The sequence below is a fragment of the Mus musculus genome, chromosome 7, assembly GCF_000001635.26.
Source record: "Mus musculus strain C57BL/6J chromosome 7, GRCm38.p6 C57BL/6J".
In the NCBI taxonomy this organism is placed as follows: Eukaryota; Metazoa; Chordata; class Mammalia; order Rodentia; family Muridae; genus Mus; species Mus musculus.
Genome location: NC_000073.6, coordinates 11,747,973 through 11,766,770, shown reverse-complemented (window position 1 = coordinate 11,766,770; position 18,798 = coordinate 11,747,973). Strand labels below are relative to the sequence as shown.

The following is an 18,798-nucleotide window of genomic DNA, read 5'->3' as shown; positions in this document are numbered from 1 at the left end:
CCTCAGGGGTCCAGGTTAATTGAGAATGCTGGTCCTCCTACAGGATTGCCCTCCTCCTCAGCTTCTTATAGCTTTCTCCTAATTCAACAACAGTGGTCAGTAGGTTTTGTCCATTGTTTGGGTGCAAATATGCCTTGACATGCTCAGGTTTCTGAGTTCCTCTGCATACTTTCCTAGGAAAAGTGAGGCATCCTTTCACACTTGCTGAGAAATAAAATAAACAAAGTTATTATGACTTCATATTTAATTTAATACAGCATTTATCTTCCACACATACATAACTGTGCTCTCTCTTTATTTGATGGATTATGTGGCCATGTATGTAAACCTCAGACTCCTTTATTTAGTTCCCAGCAATGTGCAATGTCCATAGCTCTACTACACAACTGAGCTTTACAGAGAATGATCTTAATAAAATCTTCTTTGTTCACTTGAAAAAGAAAATCTGTATCTGACTCTTTCAGCTACTTATTGGGTCTTTCATAGGGCAGCCATGATAGGTCCCTTTTTGTGAGTGCTCCATTGCCTCAGTAATAGTGTCAGGTCTTAGGACCTCCCCTTGAGCTGCATCCCACTTTGGGTCTGTCACTGGACCTTCTTTTCCTTAGGCTCCTCTCCATTTCCATCCCTGCTGTTCTTTCAGACAGGAACACTTATGGTTCAGAATTTTGACTGTGGGATGGCAACCCCAGCTCTCACTTGATGCCCTCTCTTCCTGCTGGAGGTGGGCTCCCTCTCCCCAATATAGGACATTTCATCTGAAGTCCCTCTCTTTGAGTCCTAAGATTCTCTCATCATCCATGACTCTGATACATTCTGGAGGGTTTTTCAAACGTCCTACCTCCCGAGGTTGCATGTTTCCAGTCTTTCTGCTGGCTCTTAGGGATTTCAGTGCTTTTCCCTCACCCAATAAATGATCATGTCCCCCCACCCCCCGTACCCTTTCTCTCCAAGATACCTCTCTCCCCTTTTGTGGTTGCTTTCTTCTCCCTCCCAAGTGGGACTGAGGCATACTCACTTGGGTCCTTCATCTTGTTGAACGTTATAAGTTCTGTTGGCTATATCTTGAGTATTCGGCACTTTTTTTTTTCTTTTTTTGGGTAATATACACTTATTAGTGAGTACATACCATACATATTCTTTTGGGCCTGAGTTATGGCACTCATGATGATATTTTCTAGTTCCACCCACTGACCTACAAAACTCAGGATGTTCTAGTTCTTAATAGCGGGGTAGTTTTCCATTGTGTAAATGAACCACATTTTCTGTATCCATTCCTCTGTCATGGGTCATCTGGGTTGTTTTCAGCTTCTGACTATCACAAAGAAGGCCTCTATGAACTTAATGGGACATGTGCCATTGTGGCATGGTGGGGCATTTTTGGGTAAATTCCCATTAGCTACCTACAGATTGGGAAAATATCTTCACTAACCCCGTATCTGATAGAGGGCTAATATCCAAAATATATAAAGAACTCAAGAAGCTAACCACCAAAAAACCAAACAAACCAACCAAAAAATTAGTGTATAGAACTAAACCAAGAATTCACAACAGAGGAATCTCAAATGGCTGAGAAACACTTAAAGAAATGGTCAAAATTCTTAGTGATCAGAGAAATGTAAATCAAATGACCCAGAGAGTCCACCTTACACCAATCAGAATGGCTATACCATTCCTGGGCATATACCCAGAAGATGCTCCAACATGTAATAAGGACACAGGCTCCACTATGTTCATAGCAGCCTTATTTATAATAGGCAGAAGCTGGAAAGAATGAAGATGTCCCTCAACAGAGGAATGGATACAAAAAATATGGTTAATTTACACAATGGAGTACTACTCAGCTATTAAAAACAATGAATTTATGAAATTCTTAGACCAATGGATGGAACTAGAAAATATCATCCCAAGTGAGGTAATCCAATCACAAAAGAACACATATGGTATGCACTTACTGATAAGTGGATATTAGCCCAGAAGCTTGGAATATCCATTTTTTATTGGTCATTTGTTTACATTTCAAATGTTATCCCCTTCCCAGTTTCCCCTCCACAAACTCCCTATCTTCTCCCCCCTACACCTTCCTTTATGAGGGTACTCTATCACCCACCAACCCACCCACTCCTGCGACAGCATCCTAACATTCCCCTACACTGGGTCATCTAGCCTTCATAGGACCAAGGGACTCGCTTTCCAGTGATGTCTGATAAGGCAGTCCTCTGCTACATATCCAGCTGGAGCCATGCCCCTCGCCCCCCCCCCCCCCCGATGTGTACTCTTGGATTGGTGGTTTAGTACCTGGAAGCTTTGTGGTTCTGGTTGATATTGTTGTTCTTCCTATGGGGTTGCAAACCCCTTCAGCTCCTATAGTCCTTGCCCTAACTTCTCCATTGACACCTCCCTCCCACAAACACCTCAGTCCAATGTTTGGCTGAGTGCATCCACATCTGTATTGGTCAGGCTCTGGCAGAGCCTCTCAGGAGACAGCTATACTAGGCTATACTAGTCAGTAAGCACTTCTAGGCATCAGCGATAGTGTCTCGGTTTCCTGTGTGGAGATGAGATGGATCCCTAGGTGGGGAAGTCTCTGGATGGCCTTTTCTTCAGTCTCTGTTCTACTCTTTGTCCCTGCATTTCCTTTTGACCGGAGGAATTCTGGATTAATATTTTTGAGGTGGGTGGGTGGCCCCATCCCGCAACAGGGGGTTGTGCCTATCTACTGGATATGGTCTCTAAAGGTTCCCCTTTGTTGGGTATTTTAGCTAATGCCCTCCCTGTTGGGTCCTAGGAACCTCATCGGTCACTGGTATAAGAGAATTTCTAATGGCAGCTCCAAGTTCTCCCTCCCCCACTGCTACATACCTCCTTTCAAATTCCTGACTCTCTGTACTTCTCCCCAATCTTTTCCCATATCTGAACTAGTCCCTCTTTTTCTTTCCTCTTCCTCCTCTTTGTCTTCCAGAACCCTTACTACTTCACTTCCCAGAGATTATTTTCTTCCACATTCTGAGTAGGACTGTAGCATCCACACTTTGGTGTGATCTTCTTTCTTCTTGGGTTTCATATGGTCTGTAAGTTGTATCATGGGTATTCTGAGCTTCTTTTTGTCCAATATCCACTTATCAGTGAGCACATACCACTTGTTTTCTTTTTGTGACTGGGTTACCTCACTCAAGATGATATTTTCCAGTTTCACCCATTTTCCAGTGAATTTCATGAAGTCGTTTTTTTTAACAGCTGAGTATTTAATTTCTATCTTTATTTCTCCCTTGATCCAGTGTTCATTCAGTAGAGAGTTTTTCACTTCATGAATTTGTAGGGTTTCTGTTATTTCTGGTCTAATAACATACAGGGGACTACTCAGTTTTCCTCTATCTCTTGTCTTTTTCTTTGTAAGGTCACTTTTGAAGAGGAACTGTGAGGTGCTGAGAAGAGACTATGTTCTTGTGTCTCTCCATTTGAATCATAGTATATATCAGGGCCGTTACTTCTCTGTTTAGTTTCTGTCTGGATGACCTGTCCATTGATAAGAGTTGGGTTTTGAAGTCTCCCACTCTTATTATGTGGAGTTCGATGTGCAATTTAAGATTTAATAATTATTCCTTTACAGATCTAAGTCCCTATTTGTTTGGGACATAAATGTTCATAATTGAGACATTCTGTTGGTATATTTTTCATTTGATGTATATCGTGTCTTCTCCATCTCTCTCTCTATATATATATTGGGCTTATATGTTCAATTTTGTTGCAAAATAGAATGGCTCTACCAGTTTAACCTTTTGCCCATTTGTTTCAAAAATGTTTTCTAACCCTTTACTCTGAGATAATGTCTCTTTTTTTTATGTTAAACTGCTATTTGCTTATGAAGCAAAAGGATATTTCCTGTTTTTACAACAATTCCTTTAACTTGCATCTTTTTATTGAGGTACTGAACCATCTATTTTGTGAGATTTTAATGATAAATGATAGTAGTAGGACAGCTGGACTCTGGTGGTGCCATAATGCCCTAGCTTTGTTGATTGTGCTGTCATGCTGGCCTCTAATCATCTGGCTTTAGGGTTATTATAAGGACAGGTGCTGATCTATCAGTTTGTCTTTTTGTCTGTTTCTGCCCTTGATTTTCGTTTCCTCTCTGATCTTTTGGCCTGAGTTGCCTGGGGTTTTGCTAACAAGCATGTCTTCAGTTTCAGCAGGATGTCTTTGCTGGGGCTTTGGCCAGAATATGGAGACTATGGGAGGTGGTGCAGGTGGAGGTTGTTGAAGAGGAAAGAGCCTTGAATGGCTCTGGTCTCCAGTAAAGGATCTGGACTACAGGCTGGAATATCTATTGGATTAGTTTTTAAATATAGTATCTTCATTAACTCTTTGAGAATGTTATATTTGCATAAAGTAGTATTTGATCATGTTGACACATTTGCTTGTCCTGTGAATTCCTCTAGATGTGCCTTCACATTACCAAATTCTCCCAACTGCATATTTTTTTTATAATAACCAACCTATCATGTCAATTTCTGTTAACCATATATGTGTAAATGTATGAGTTTATCTACTGGTGGTTGGTCAACCTACTGGGGCTTCACCCTTAGTGAAATTTGCCTCGCCGTGCCCAGAAGCCATGAACTGTCAAAAACTCCTCACCTAGGGTTAGATTTTCATGAACACCTTCCTCATATTAAAATGTTGACTGGCCTAATATTGTGTGTGTATATTGGCAAATGCAACATTTACAGCAAAAACCACAGTGATCCCACAGGCTACAAATTCCCCACCTATTGTGACTTTATTATTACAGTGGTTCAGACAGAGCCAGTAGATATTGCTACCTCTACTTCTACTTCTACTTCTACTTCTACTTCTACTTCTACTTCTACTTCTACTTCTACTTCTACTTCTACTTCTACTTCTACTTCTACTTCCACTTCCTCTTCCTCTTCCTCTTCCTCTTCCTCTTCGTCTTCCTCCTCTTCTTCTTCTTCTTCTTCTTCTTCTTCTTCTTCTTCTTCTTCTTCTTCTTCTTCTTCTTCTTCTTCTTCTACTACCACCATCATCATTATTATTATTTGTGGTACTACTTGACATAATGCCCTTTGAATTTTTTCATCCTATTTACCATGATGTTATCTGGTTTGGAGAATGATATAGACATCCCATTTGTGACAGGGAATTAAAGTTTTACTCATTCTTTGCATTTTGGTGAATATGATAACTACCTTCACAGCACACAGAAGTTTCTCTGATAGACTCTGAATGTTGTACTAACATAAAGTTATGGATATATGAATTTAAAGGCTAGTTTGATACTATGTTCATATATTAAAGTTATGGCATTCATTGTGTTCATGAAGCCTGCAAAGCCCCCTATCATAGATTCCTGGTCCAATTAGCAGCTCTAGGCTTCCTGAAGAGCAGTGATTCTCATCTGTAGCTCAAAACCAGAGGAGGGAAAAACATATTTTTTCTATTTGTATGGACCCAAAACCATAATTTATTTTTGTTGGTACTTCATGACTGTAATTTTTCTAATGAAGTCTTTCAAATACTCGGAAATATATGTTTTCTAATAGTCAGGATCCACAGATTGAGAACCACTGCTGTAGAGCAAGCCCCAAATGCAACTGGAAAGTGACTGATTACCCCAATAAAACTTGTTCGACCAATGTAGTCACAGGAGTATCTTACGAGGTCAGTGTTTGTTGTAGTTCAGAGTGTTCACAGGTAGGTAAGACTATGAATGACTTCCTCAGATAAACTCAGTGCATCTCAGATGCCAAGGAATGTACCAAGCACAGAGAAAACATATTGGTCAATATGAATCTAATTTCATATGTTCCATCTTGAAAGTGTATGGTGTCTTTGACAAGAGGGTCTTGCCATGCATTACTTTTATTTTGTTTTTACTTTTATTATTTTTAACCAACTGCAGTGACAATAGTCTATATTGTTTGAGGGGTCTCCAGACACTCAGATCAAAACCTCAAGTGCATGCATATCACAATTGGTCTTTTTGTGGATACCCTATGAATTGCAATATTGTAATACTCTGTACATAATAAGTACTTCTACAAACAAAAATATATAGACCTTCCATATGACTTTTAAAAGTATACATAGTGTTAGATATCCCCTCCCTCACACTCCACCTGCATCCATGTTTACAGTAATATAATGGAGAACAGTTTTTTGAAATGATTAAAGTATATAATGAGCATAAATATTTGAGGGTTTGCATATGCACATTTGATTTGTGTGTGTGTTTGTGTGTATATGCATCTTTATATTTGTTGATTCTGTGTTGGGATTTTTACATCAATTATGGTATATGTGTATTTACCTCCTCCTGATTAATTATGCATTTTAAAGTTGGGAAACCTGTGTATCTTAACTCAAAAATATAGACTTTTATTAAAATATTTTAATAAAATATTATTTTTATAATTCAAAATCATATGTATGGATGTCAGCTAGACAATATGGACTTGTGATAGTTACCCTTCCTTGTTCACATGAGAGTGAAGGTATTTTACAGAGGTTCCTTTGAGGGCATTAGACCAATTTCCAATTTGTATGATACCATCTCATAGACTTATATAAAATCTAAATAAAAAGCAGCCCCCAAAGAGCCTAACACCACAATTCATTGTCTATTCTTTATGACTGTGAATTCACTGTTTAAACATACCTCATGCTTCTACCACCACGAAAGCATCTCCCCAACTGCTTCTAGCTTTCCATGATGGAATTTACCTTCAGACTATGGAGTGAAAGAAACTGACCCATTCTTTAAATTGGCTTTGTCAAGGAACAAGAAAATAAATATCAGTTCTATCAGTTCTTTCATATGTCCTAAGATCCTGCTTTTCTTATTTCTAGGATGTGAAGAGAGAGTGAGAGAGAGAGAGAGAGAGAGAGAGAGAGAGAGAGAGAGAGAGAGTGTTAGTGTGTGTGTATGTGTATGTGTGTTTTATAGGTAACTTTTTACCTAATTCCAAATTTTGAAAATCGTTTCACTAAATTTGTATTATTACTTCAATTTTTTGATGAAACAAAATGTAAAATGTTTTAGCATTTCTGCTACTAGCTGAATTTTTGAAAATTTTATATTATGAGAAAATTTCAAGCTCATAGAAAAATTGCAAAAGTTACAAAAAAAAACCTTTCCCATCTAACTTTACTCAGATTCCCAGGGTGTGGACAATGCAGTGGTAGAATGTTTTCCTGACAAATGTGTTGCCATAGGAAATTTATACAGGCAACTATTTACAGAATATGTCACACAAAATTTAGTATACATTTCCTAGCAGAAATAGCATCACAGCAAAATCCTCATTGAGACTGCAAAGCCATAGTATTCATCTCTACTTAGCAATACTATCTCATCAGCTACCACCTTCCATATTTCCCAACAACCACAATGGTGCACTTTGTAAGAAGAAAACCAAGTGTTCCTCTGAAAAAGGTAAGCCAGGATTAAATATAGTATTTACCAACCTTCCTTCTCTACAGTATGTTTACATCCAAATCATATATGGAAATAAGTTTCTATACTAAGATTAGGAAATGTATTGTCTAGGAGAAACAAGAAAATGTGGAAACATGTTTTCACTTGTTTTAGAGCTGGATAACAAAGTGATAATGTCTGTAATATGATACATTGCTCACAGATAATGCATTATACTAGAAGATAAGAATTGAATCAGAGAAGCCTTAAATATTTAATGTTATAAATCACAAATATGGAAAATTATTGTTTTGTGAAATTGACAGATGGAAATAAAAATAAAGTTGAAGTATCTTAATGAAACAAATTAAAGTTGTCATATAAATCCTCTAAACCAACTGGAAGATGGTACTTATGGTTTGGTAGTGCCCTGGTTATTTAGTAAATATATAAATGCCCTTTTTTTTTGAGACAGGGTTTCTCTGTGTAGCCCTGGCTGTCCTGAAACTCATTTTGTAGACAAGGCTGGCCTCGAACTCAGAAATTCTTAAGAATGGTGCTAAAGTATGAATTTGAAGGTCTCTGCACAAAGCACAATCCGTTAACATGATTTTTTCCACCATGGAAAAGTTGAAGCTTTTAACTACTTAATGGAAAGCATTTGGGTTATTGGGGTGTGCACACTCTAGAAAATTGCAGACTACTTGACCCATTTATTCTTTGCAGAAAAATAAGAAAATTTATCCTAGTTAAAGTTAGTATAAACTAAGCATGTAAGACATGTAACTCCTTAGAAATAAGCAGGAGGCCACAGGTATATTTTCTTGAGAAAATGAATCTGTGCAAACACCATAATTTGACACAATTAAAGTATTTTGAAGAACTTTCTAGAAAGTTAAAGTTACAGTACATGGCATGCAGGAGAGAAGGGAGGACTATCTCATGCATAGAGATAGTCATGGAAGCAAAATGAATGAAATGAGCCCCAGGGCTGTGATGAGAGGTTTCAATTTCTTTCTATTTTAAAGCATATGCTAATTATCCATGTTAAAATATTAAGGGATTGTGATACTTAAATACATGTAAAATATGAATTTGTGTCATACCAGCTGTTCTTCATCTCCTCTCTATCTCCCTTTCTTTCTCTATGTATCTTTTCAACTGTAATTCATATTTGACTCTGGTTCGTCATTGTTTCATGATTTCACATTAAAGAAAATGTTATGTTTACCTTTGTCAGAACAACTAATTTTATTAAGTTCCCCTCTGTTTGCATCCCCATTTCTATAATGTATTCATAGCAGAGATGACACTTGGAACCGTGTAGTTTCTACACATGAGAAGCAATAAACAAGACCTTGGAGCTTGGGAGCTAGCTCAATATTTAAAATCATGCAATGATCTTGCAAATAAACTGATTTCTGTTCTAAGCAACTACATTGACTGATATGTCACTGCCTGTAGCTACAGTTCCACAGGATCCAAAGCACTCTTCTCGCCTCTGTGGGCAGCAGATCTGTATAGTGTGGACATACACACACTTAAGCACTTACACATGGACAAAATTAAAATATTAAAACATTATTAATAGATTTCAGTTCTGAAAAGATGGCTTGGTAATTATCATTCATGGCTGCTCTTCCAGAGTTCCAGTGTTTTATTATCTCCCAATGCTTGCTTACTTAAAAACTATCAGTAACTCCAGATTTAATTATACAATACAACTTCTAAGCTCTCCAGGTATTTTGTACATGAGGTACACAATAGACATGGAAGAATTATATCCATTCATATACAAAGAGAATATTACAAATGCACATACACTCTCTCAATCAAATATATATTTTCCTGGGCCATCAGATAATTTATAGAATCCCAAATATATTATTTTATGTTCACTGTACTTTTATTAATATTATATAACAATTTATATAAAAGGGTAATCTTATATAGTAGAAATTTTGGTCATTATTGAATAGTAACATGTAAAAATAAAGTTGTGATGACTGATAACTGACTTCTAATGAGTCCATATAGTGAAGGAATTGAAGGAAACTTAATATTTTCAAACTGCAATCATGGCATTGTACTACAGATAAAAGAATAAGGCAAGGTATAAGATAAGAGATATGACCAGGGCTCATATTGTACTTGGACAGAGCTATCACTTACAAAAGCAGGATAAAAACAGGCTAAAACTAGGCTTGATATTGCTCATAAGAACAAAGGGGCAAATTATGGGAAAGCATGTTTCCAGAAATGTAAATACACTTACTCGCAGTAACATTGGATATTTGAAGTAGGACATGAATATAACCATAATGGAGGAGAACAAATAAGAGATGACAAAAGTGCACACTAGGATGAGGATAGATTGGGTGGCTCTGTTTTCAGGTGAAGCATTTAGAAAGTGCTGAGAACTATGGATATATTTGACTTGTCTCTTATGTCTGTAGAGAATACTCACCATGGAGACACTTGAGCAGGTCATGAGACCCAGACATAGTCCATCAGAGAAACACAGTAAGAACATATACAATGCAGCTCCCACATTTCCAAAAGTAAACCATGAGCAGTATTCATAAATCTCCCACTTAGTCACATTTTTGTTGTACCTGGGACCTGATACTCTTAGTGGAATCATGATGTTTAGAAAGAGATGCACAAGCCAGCCCACTGAGCAGGAGGGACCAATGTACTTAGTAGCTCTTTGTTTAAGTGTCACCCACCTGTAGTTGTTGGGGCTAATTGTGATTGCTTGGAAGCAACTCAGTATGCACATTGAATACAGGGACATTCCCCTTGTTATTCGGTAAACATAGTTTATTAACTTACATCCAATATCATCCAGGAAATCTTTAAATCCATAATTCAACAGTGTCTGTGGAATGCCTTTTGAGATGACAGACAAGCAGTTGGCAAAAGTCAAATGCTCTATAATCACGTCTTTGGGCATTAAAGGCTTTCCAGTAGATATCAAAATGATATAATAAAATAGTATTGAAGAATTTCCAAGCATTCCCACTGTAGTCTGGGAGAAGAGAAAAATCCCCATTGCAAAGTCTTCAGAAGCCATTTTGTTTCCTATTTAAAAAGTAAACAAGTTTAGTATGGTTATGAGTCTCTAGAAATATATTATCAGTGTGCACTATTTCATGTTACCTAAAGGAATGTAGTTATTTCTTTATATTTTTATAGCTCTCCCACTGAAGAACTTTCAAAGGCTTTTTCATTGTTACAGTAAATATTCTCTCTTATTTACATGAAAAGTTTGAATATCTTTCCTTAAGAATAATGTTTTTACTGGACAAGGAAATGCACGGCCTTCATCATAGTCACCAAGACATAGAAGTACACAGACAAATGAATATGAGAGTAACCTAGTCTACAGAGTTATTTCCAGGGTAGACAGTGTTACAGAACACATAAATCTATGTTAACCCCCAAAATGATAAATGTTTTTATTGCTTTTAAAAAAATGATGATTTGGGGTCAATTTTCAAAGAAAGAATTTTTAAGACACATTAATTCTGAAATTCACAAGAAATACAATTCAAAATTCCTTCAGAAAAGCAATAGATAATATTTGAAAATGTCATTTTAAAAGAGTGGTTAAATATTCACAACATATAAAGTGTTTTTAATTTTAATATTTATATAATTTTTCATTATGTGTTTTTAACTACTGGGGTGGTTGCATGAGAGTGTAAGTGCCAACAGGGGCCAGAGTTATTGGCTCTGCCATCTTTGGATTTGGAGACAGGGATAAGCCACAAATAGGAACTTTAAACTGAACTCACATAAAAAGTATTAGCAATATGCACTCTGAAGAACTGGGTTATTGTTATCTATCCTATAAAAATATTTGAATCTACATTTGAAAGAAAACATAAAATATAAAACAAATGAAAGACAAGTTCAAGACTTAGATAAGTTAAATATAAGCTGTTCACATGTCGAAAATGTGCAAGATCTGGCCCAATATCCCCAATAATTAAAGGAATAGAATGAAGGGATGCAAATCAAAGCTGCAATAGGACATCATCATATTCAGTATGAACAGGTGTTAATCAAAACAAATTACCATAAATAAAGGCATGATTTAAAGCTACTGAGCATAAGATGAAATAAGATGAAATCCATGTTCAGTCTACTGGAAAGTAAAATATTTTAGCAACTATACTAGTATTGTTTTTCTTCAGGAAACTAATAAATCATTACCAAATTCCAATTGACATGTTACAAGAAGCTAGGGTCCTGAAATGATCCAATGCCATATAAGAAATGACTGGTTTTGAGTAAAAAGTATAAATGAATGCTCTTTGTTTTTGTCACATTGCCCTACTGAGTTTCAGCATCTCTCAGGTAGAATTTGAAAAGCCATAGTAATTACTTTCTGTATTGTTTTGTAGTCAGAATTTCTGACCCTGAGTGATTTTATATAAAATTGATATCAGCATGCCTAAAAACTGGATAATGAGTATATCCTCTCACTTTGCACTAAAATCATCATCTCATTGAAAAGCAGAAATGCAACAACTGTAAGAAGAAAATGCTAGTACACAGATGTAGGTAGAAAAAACAAGACTCAATAGTAGAGACATTGCACAAAGAATTTAGAAGTAGAATTGTTTGAAATTAAAAGCATTCAGCACTTCAAAGGAAAGTAAAACCCTAGCTAGGTAAAACCTACAGGATGGTGGAAAACATTGACTTTTGAACTTGAATCAGGAGCTTAGTACCAACCAGCTATAAAGGAAAATAAAGATTAAACTATATCTTCACTAACATTTCAGTCAGTAGAGTAATGAAACTGACAGTAATTCTTTAAATATGAAACATAGAAGGGCAGGAAATGTCTTTTTTTTTTTTTTACATAAACTCACCTTACTTAGCATTCCCGTGAAATGAAAATTCCAAATATTTTGAGACTATTTTTCAGACCTTAGAATGATTAGCATCAAGAGAATAGACAATAACAAGTGATGAAGATGTTGTGATAAATAATCATAATTCTATACTGGTGGAAGGGCAAAGTAATGCATTCATTACAGAAGTGAATATAAACATTCCTCAAGTAATTAAAAATAGAATTACCATATAACATGCTATATAATTTTGGGGTATATATCTAAAGGACTCTATAATCTACCACACCAGGCATGTGCATCCAGGTAAGCTGCTGTAGTGAAGACATGATGTCCATCCTGTTGGACAACATGATACACATAATGTTCATCAGCAGACAATGGAAATTTACAGTGAAATTTTGCTCAACTGTAATGGAAAATAAAATTGTGAAATATTCAGTAAGGAGACAGATTGGAAAAGAATTCAGCAAGGTAACAAATTAAGATAAACAAGTTGTTCGTAGAACACAGACATGTCTATATGAATGTATGTGGTAAAAAATCATGGAGTATAAAATCAGAAAAGAGTTCAAAACATTGAGACAAAAGAGATATTGAGGAACCAAGACTAGGGTAGTAAATATAGTATATGTGGCAAAAAGTGAATATTATTGTATACTGAAGTGATTGATGCTGAGGGGTTTTGAGAGGAAAACTAGAAGAGAAACAAAACTAAATTTTTTGAAAATGTCATGAAATCCAACGTTATGTATAGTAACTTAGCTTTAAAATACGCCCCTCCATTATTATTGTTTTGCAGTAAATTTTTACAAACAAACATGACAACTTTTGTTGTCAATACAATCTTACAACTTACCCCCTATACTTAAAATTAAGATTTCCTGGTGATTCTTGTGTTATATGTCTTCTATGGAAATTTTCTTATATTTAAAGTACTGCGGATTAAACCTTGAGTTCATGAATAGAAGATGAGTACTCTGCCATGGTGCTATAGTCCTATTTTTTCTATGTGAATTTTAGAACAGTATGCCATGATTTAGGAGAATGAAATTTGAAATATTTATATCTTGGTGATACGGTGGCTATACTGTCATTTTGTGCATAGGAAATTTTGATTAAATCTGTCTTGTTCTTGTCCCAGAATTTTTGCTTGAAGGACATGACATAAATGAACATTCCTCTTTGCTTTATAGAGTAAATTTTAAAGTGTAATAACTTTATTCCTAAAAGCTATGCATTTTCCAAAATATTTCTTATGCTTTATTAATTATGTTTTGATTATAAATACATCTCTGAAAGTCGAGTGTAAATAAATCTCTGAAAGAAGTTCTTATGATATATGTCTATATGTTTGTGATATATTTTTTCATATGAAGGAGGAATTGCTATTTCTTCTACCAATTCCACTTCTTAGTATGATTAAAAATAATTAAAATCAAGGTTTTGAAAAGTACCTTGTCAGTAACTTCCATAACAGAATCACTCAAACAGCAGAAAAGCAATTATTCCACATGTCCATCAACAAAGAATTTCATGAAGACTAAGTAGTGTATACATATAATGGAATGACATTATAAGTATTATAATGTAGATTATACAATATATGCTTTCTACAAAGCCCAATGTCCAGATACCAAAAAGGGTCCAACATGGTGAAAGGAAAGAATTAGCTCACAAAACATATCTTCTAAGCTCCACACTAATATGTTGTCCGAGGTTCACATATTTTTCCTCAAAATAAATGAATTCTATAATAAAAATTTAAAGCAAAGTAGAATAATGATTGACAAGGATATGCAGAGAAGGTGATAAATATTTGATTATGGGCAAAGTGTTTTAGATCTGTGATGAAAAATTCTTGAGATTACTACAGAATAATAAGATCATGTTTCTCATTTTTGAACTGTATACTTAGAATGATTTACATGAAAAATATTTGTAATTTGACTTTGGTTTTTACTTTCACAATGAGGGCATTATGAGTAACATGTGAAAAGTTCTTGTTATGTTTTGAGGTTTGGAGCTATAGTGATGACAGCCAACTAAGCAGGATACTAATTTGTGCTCATAGCTTTCTGATATATAATATAGGGTCACAATGATGAGTTTTTATTTTTGCACATAAGGGAGATTTAGAACTGTATTAGATAAGGGTATAATATGGAAGAGTTTTGCTGTTGTTATTTTGGGTTAGTAACATTAATCCCTGGCATTAGGTAGGTACATGATAGCTTCTGAAATTCTCTACAGTGACCATGACATTGGAATATAGAAAGCCAAACACTTGTGTAGAATTTCAAGAGGTGGATAAGCCTAGCTGTTCATATTAAAAGAACCCTGAATCTGCATGTTATTTTTACCCAATCAAAAAAATGGAGTATAGAACTAAACTGAGGTGACAATTCTTTGTTTAGCTCTGAGACACCCATGGAAGGAGTTACAGAGGCAAAGTTTGGAGCTGAGATGAAAGGATGGACCATCTAGAGACGGCCATACCCGGGGATCCATCCCATAATCAGCCTCCAAACACTGACACCATTGCATACACTAGCAAGATTTTGCTGAAAGGACCCTGATATAGCTGTCTCTTGTGAGGCTATTCTTGGGCCTAGCAAACACAGAAGTGGATGCTCACAGTCAGATGGAACACAGGGCTCCCAACGGAGGAGCTAGAGAAAGTACTCAAGGAGCTAAAGGGATCTGCAACCCTATAGGTGGAACAACAATATGAACTAACCAGTACCCCCCAGAGCTCATATCTCTAGCTGCATATGTATCAGAAGATGGCCTAGTCTGCCATCAGTGGAAAGAGAGGCCCATTGGTCTTGCAAACTTTATATGCCTAAGTACAGGGCCTAACACCAAGGCCAAGAAGTGGGAGTGGGGGGTGGGGGCAGTGGGAGGGTGGGTGTATGGGGGACTATTGGGATAGCATTGGAAATGTAAATGAAGAAAATACCTAATAAAAAAAAGGAAAAAGAAAAAAAAGAACTAAACTGGGAATTCATAACTGAGGAATCTAGAATGGCCAAGAAACACCTAAAGAAATGGTCAAATTCCTTAGTGATCAGAGAAATGACCCTGTGATCCCACCTTACACCAGTCATAATGGCTGAGATCAAAACCGCAGGTGACAACACGTGTTGGAGAGGCTGTGGAGAAAGTGGAATACTCCTCCATTGCTGGTGGGGTTGCAAACTGGTACAACTACTCTTGAAATTTATCTGGAGGTTCCTCAGAAAATTGGAAATAGATCTACCTGAAGACCCAGCTATACCACTCTTGGAACTATCCCCAAAAGGTGTCCCACGATGCAACATGGGCACCTGTTCCACTATGTTCATAGTGGCCTTATTTGTGAAAGCCAGAAGCTGGAAACAACCTAGAGGACCCACGACAGAAGAATGGATATAGAAAATGTGGTTCGTTTGCACAATGAAATACTACTCAGCTATTAAGAAGAGGACATCCTGACTTTTGCAGGCAAATGGATGGAACTAGAAAACATCATCCTGAGTGAGGTAACTCAGACCCAAAATGACATACATGATATGAACTCACTAATAAGTGGATATTAGCCAAAAAACAAAAAGCAAAAAGAAAAAAGAAAAAAAAACCTATACAGAATACTGAAGATATAATGCACAGAATCCAAAAAGCTCAACAAGTTGAAGTACCCAAGTGAGGATGCCTCAGTCCAACTTGGGAGAGAGAAGAAATCAATAACAAGTGGGGAGGGAGGGACTGGGAGGGAATGTGGACAGGGTGGGGTGGCAGTGGGGGATAGAAGGGAAACTGGTCTGGTATTGGGTGATGGAAAATGACTGAAGCCCCGAGTGCCAGCAGAAAGGATGAAAATAAGGCAACCTCAGGAAAGAGGAGGTTAGGGAGGCCCCCCAGAATGCACCAGAGACCTGGGAGGTGAGAGACTCCCAGGACTCATAGGGAGTGACCTTTGAGGATATGCCCGACAGTAGGGAGTGGGAATTTATAGAGCCCACCTCCAGTAGGAATGCATGTCATTTCTAATAATAAGTATCCTGGGATGTTATACTAACCAATCTAAGGGGTTATTTAGTGAAATCTAGAAATGGAATCAGAAAAACATCTGAAACAGTCAAAATAAGTGAAGTAAAAAGAAATTAACATATTCCCAGTATGCATTCCCTACTTTCTTATAACTCATTGAAATTTTGATTCCTATTCTCAATTTTCTACAAAATTCATATTTTCCTTATAGAAAAATCACCCTGTAATTCTATCATTAGTTAAAGAAAATACAAAGTATAAAAATCTACCAGTGCAAAACAGCTAGGAAATTCAGGATACAATAAAAAGATCAAATCTAAGAATAATTGGAATAGCAGAGTGAGAAGATTCCCAGTTCAAAAGGCCAAAAAAAAGGGGGGGGGGAACAAAAATAAAAACAAAAACCTTTCCATAACCTAGAGATAGAAATGGCCATAAATATACATGAAACCTAAAGAACACAGAATAGATTGGACCAGAAAAGAAAATCCTCCCATCATATAATAATAAAAAACAATACTTGCACAGAACAAAGTAAGAACATTAAAAGTTATGCAGGGAAAAAGGAGGAAATATCACAATTATACCAGACTTCTCTATAGAGACTCTAAAAGCCAGCATATCCTGACCAGATGTTAGTCATACTATAAGAGAATACAAATGCTAGCCTATGATACTCACCAAAACTCTCAATACCATGGATAGAGAAACCAATGTATTCCATGGATAAAACTAACTTTATACAATATCTTTCTACTAATCCATCCATAGAGAGGATACTGGAAGAAAACTCCAACACAAGGAAGCTAACTATAATCCAGAAAATATAAGAAATTAAACATGTCACAACAAACCCAAAAGAAGGAAATCACATACACATAATACCACTTCTAACAACAAAAATAATAGGAATGTACAATCATTATTGTTTTTTATATCTCTCAACACAAATGGACTAATTTCCACAATAAAAAGAAACACACTAACAGACTTGATATGCAAGCAGGATCTAGAATTTTGCTGTATACAAGAAACACACTTCAGTGGTAAAGACAGACACTACCTGAGACTGCAGGTCTGGAAAAAAGTTCTTCAAGCTAATGGTCCCAAGAAACAAGCTGGATTAGCCATTCTAATATCCAAGAAAATAGACTTTCACCTTCCAGTCTGAGCTGGTGCCCTGAGCAGATCTTGGGCACTAACTCTGCATCCAATCCCACAACACTCAGAGTAAGTTGGACTCCCAGGATCTCTAAAGATCAGAATCATAGGTGAGACTACAACATCTGCCTCAACACTGGGAGGTACTGGGACACCCAGGGCTCCAGAAATGCAGGAACACCGGCCCAGCCAGTGGCACAGGTTCCGTCCAGTCTGAGTAAGTGTCCTGAGCAGGCTTTGGGTGCTGGCTCCCCACCAAGTCCCACAAGATCCAGAGGACTCTCTACTTCCAAGTGTTCTAACATGCATAGGATCATAGGATCACAGGGTCTCAGGAGTTTGGTCACACCAGAATTTCAGGATCCCAGAGGCAGCTTGACTACTATGAGCTCTTACACCCAGGATCTCATGATTACAGGATCACAGAGACAGCTGGACTCTGAGGAGTTTGGACACAACCAAGATAAGATGAGGAACAGGCTCCAGGTAGAGACAGTGAGTGCATGTAGAAGTAGAGATAACCAGAAGGAGAGAGGCAAGCACAAGAACATAAGCAACAGAAACCTAGATTACTTGAAATCATCAGAATCCAGCCCTACCACCATAGCAAGTCTTTGATACCCCAAAACAAGACTCTGATTTAAAATCATATCTCATGATAATGTTGGAAAACTTTAAGAAGGACATAAATAACTCCCTTAAGGAAATACAGGAGAACACAGGTAAACAGGTAAAAGCTTTTATTGAGGAAACACAAAAATCACTTAAAGAATTAGAGGAAAACACAAACAAGAAGGTAAAGGAATTGAACAAAACCATCCAGGATCTAAAGAAGGAAATAGAAACAATAAAGAAATCACAAAGGGAGATAACCCTAGAGATAGAAAACCTAGGGAAGAGAACAGGAGTCATATACACAAGCATTACCAACAGAGTACAAAAGATAGAAGAGAGAATCTCAAGTGCAGAAGATACCATAGAAAACAGTGGCACAAGAGTCAAAGAAAATGCAAAATGCAAAAAGCTCCTAACCCAAAACATACAGGAAATCAAGGACTCAATGAGAAGACCAAACCTAAGGAAAATCGGTATAGAAAAGAGAGAAGATTCCCAACTTAAAGGGCCAGTGAATATCTTCAACAAAATTATAGAAGAAAACTTCCCTAAATTAAAGAAAGAGATGTGCAAACAAACAAAATTACACATCTTAATAACAAAAATAACAGGAAGCAACAATCACTTTTCCTTATTATCTCTTAATATCAATGAACTAAATTCCACAATAAAAAGACATAGACT

General features: G+C 36.6%; 1 protein-coding gene across 1 annotated transcript; it reads right to left on the bottom strand.

Moving 5' to 3' along the window:
• Positions 1 to 9,602: 9,602 nt before the first annotated feature.
• Vmn1r73 (vomeronasal 1 receptor 73) lies at positions 9,603 to 10,514 on the bottom strand. Its single transcript, NM_134203.1, has one exon. The coding sequence runs from the start codon at positions 10,512 to 10,514 to the stop codon at positions 9,603 to 9,605; it is 912 nt and encodes a 303-aa protein (NP_598964.1).
• Between the last annotated feature and the right edge of the window lie 8,284 nt (positions 10,515 to 18,798).

Excerpts from the sequence above, each read along its gene's own strand:
- Vmn1r73 (NM_134203.1), bottom strand. The coding sequence starts at position 10,514 with ATGGCTTCTGAAGACTTTGCAATGGGGATTTTTCTCTTCTCCCAGACT.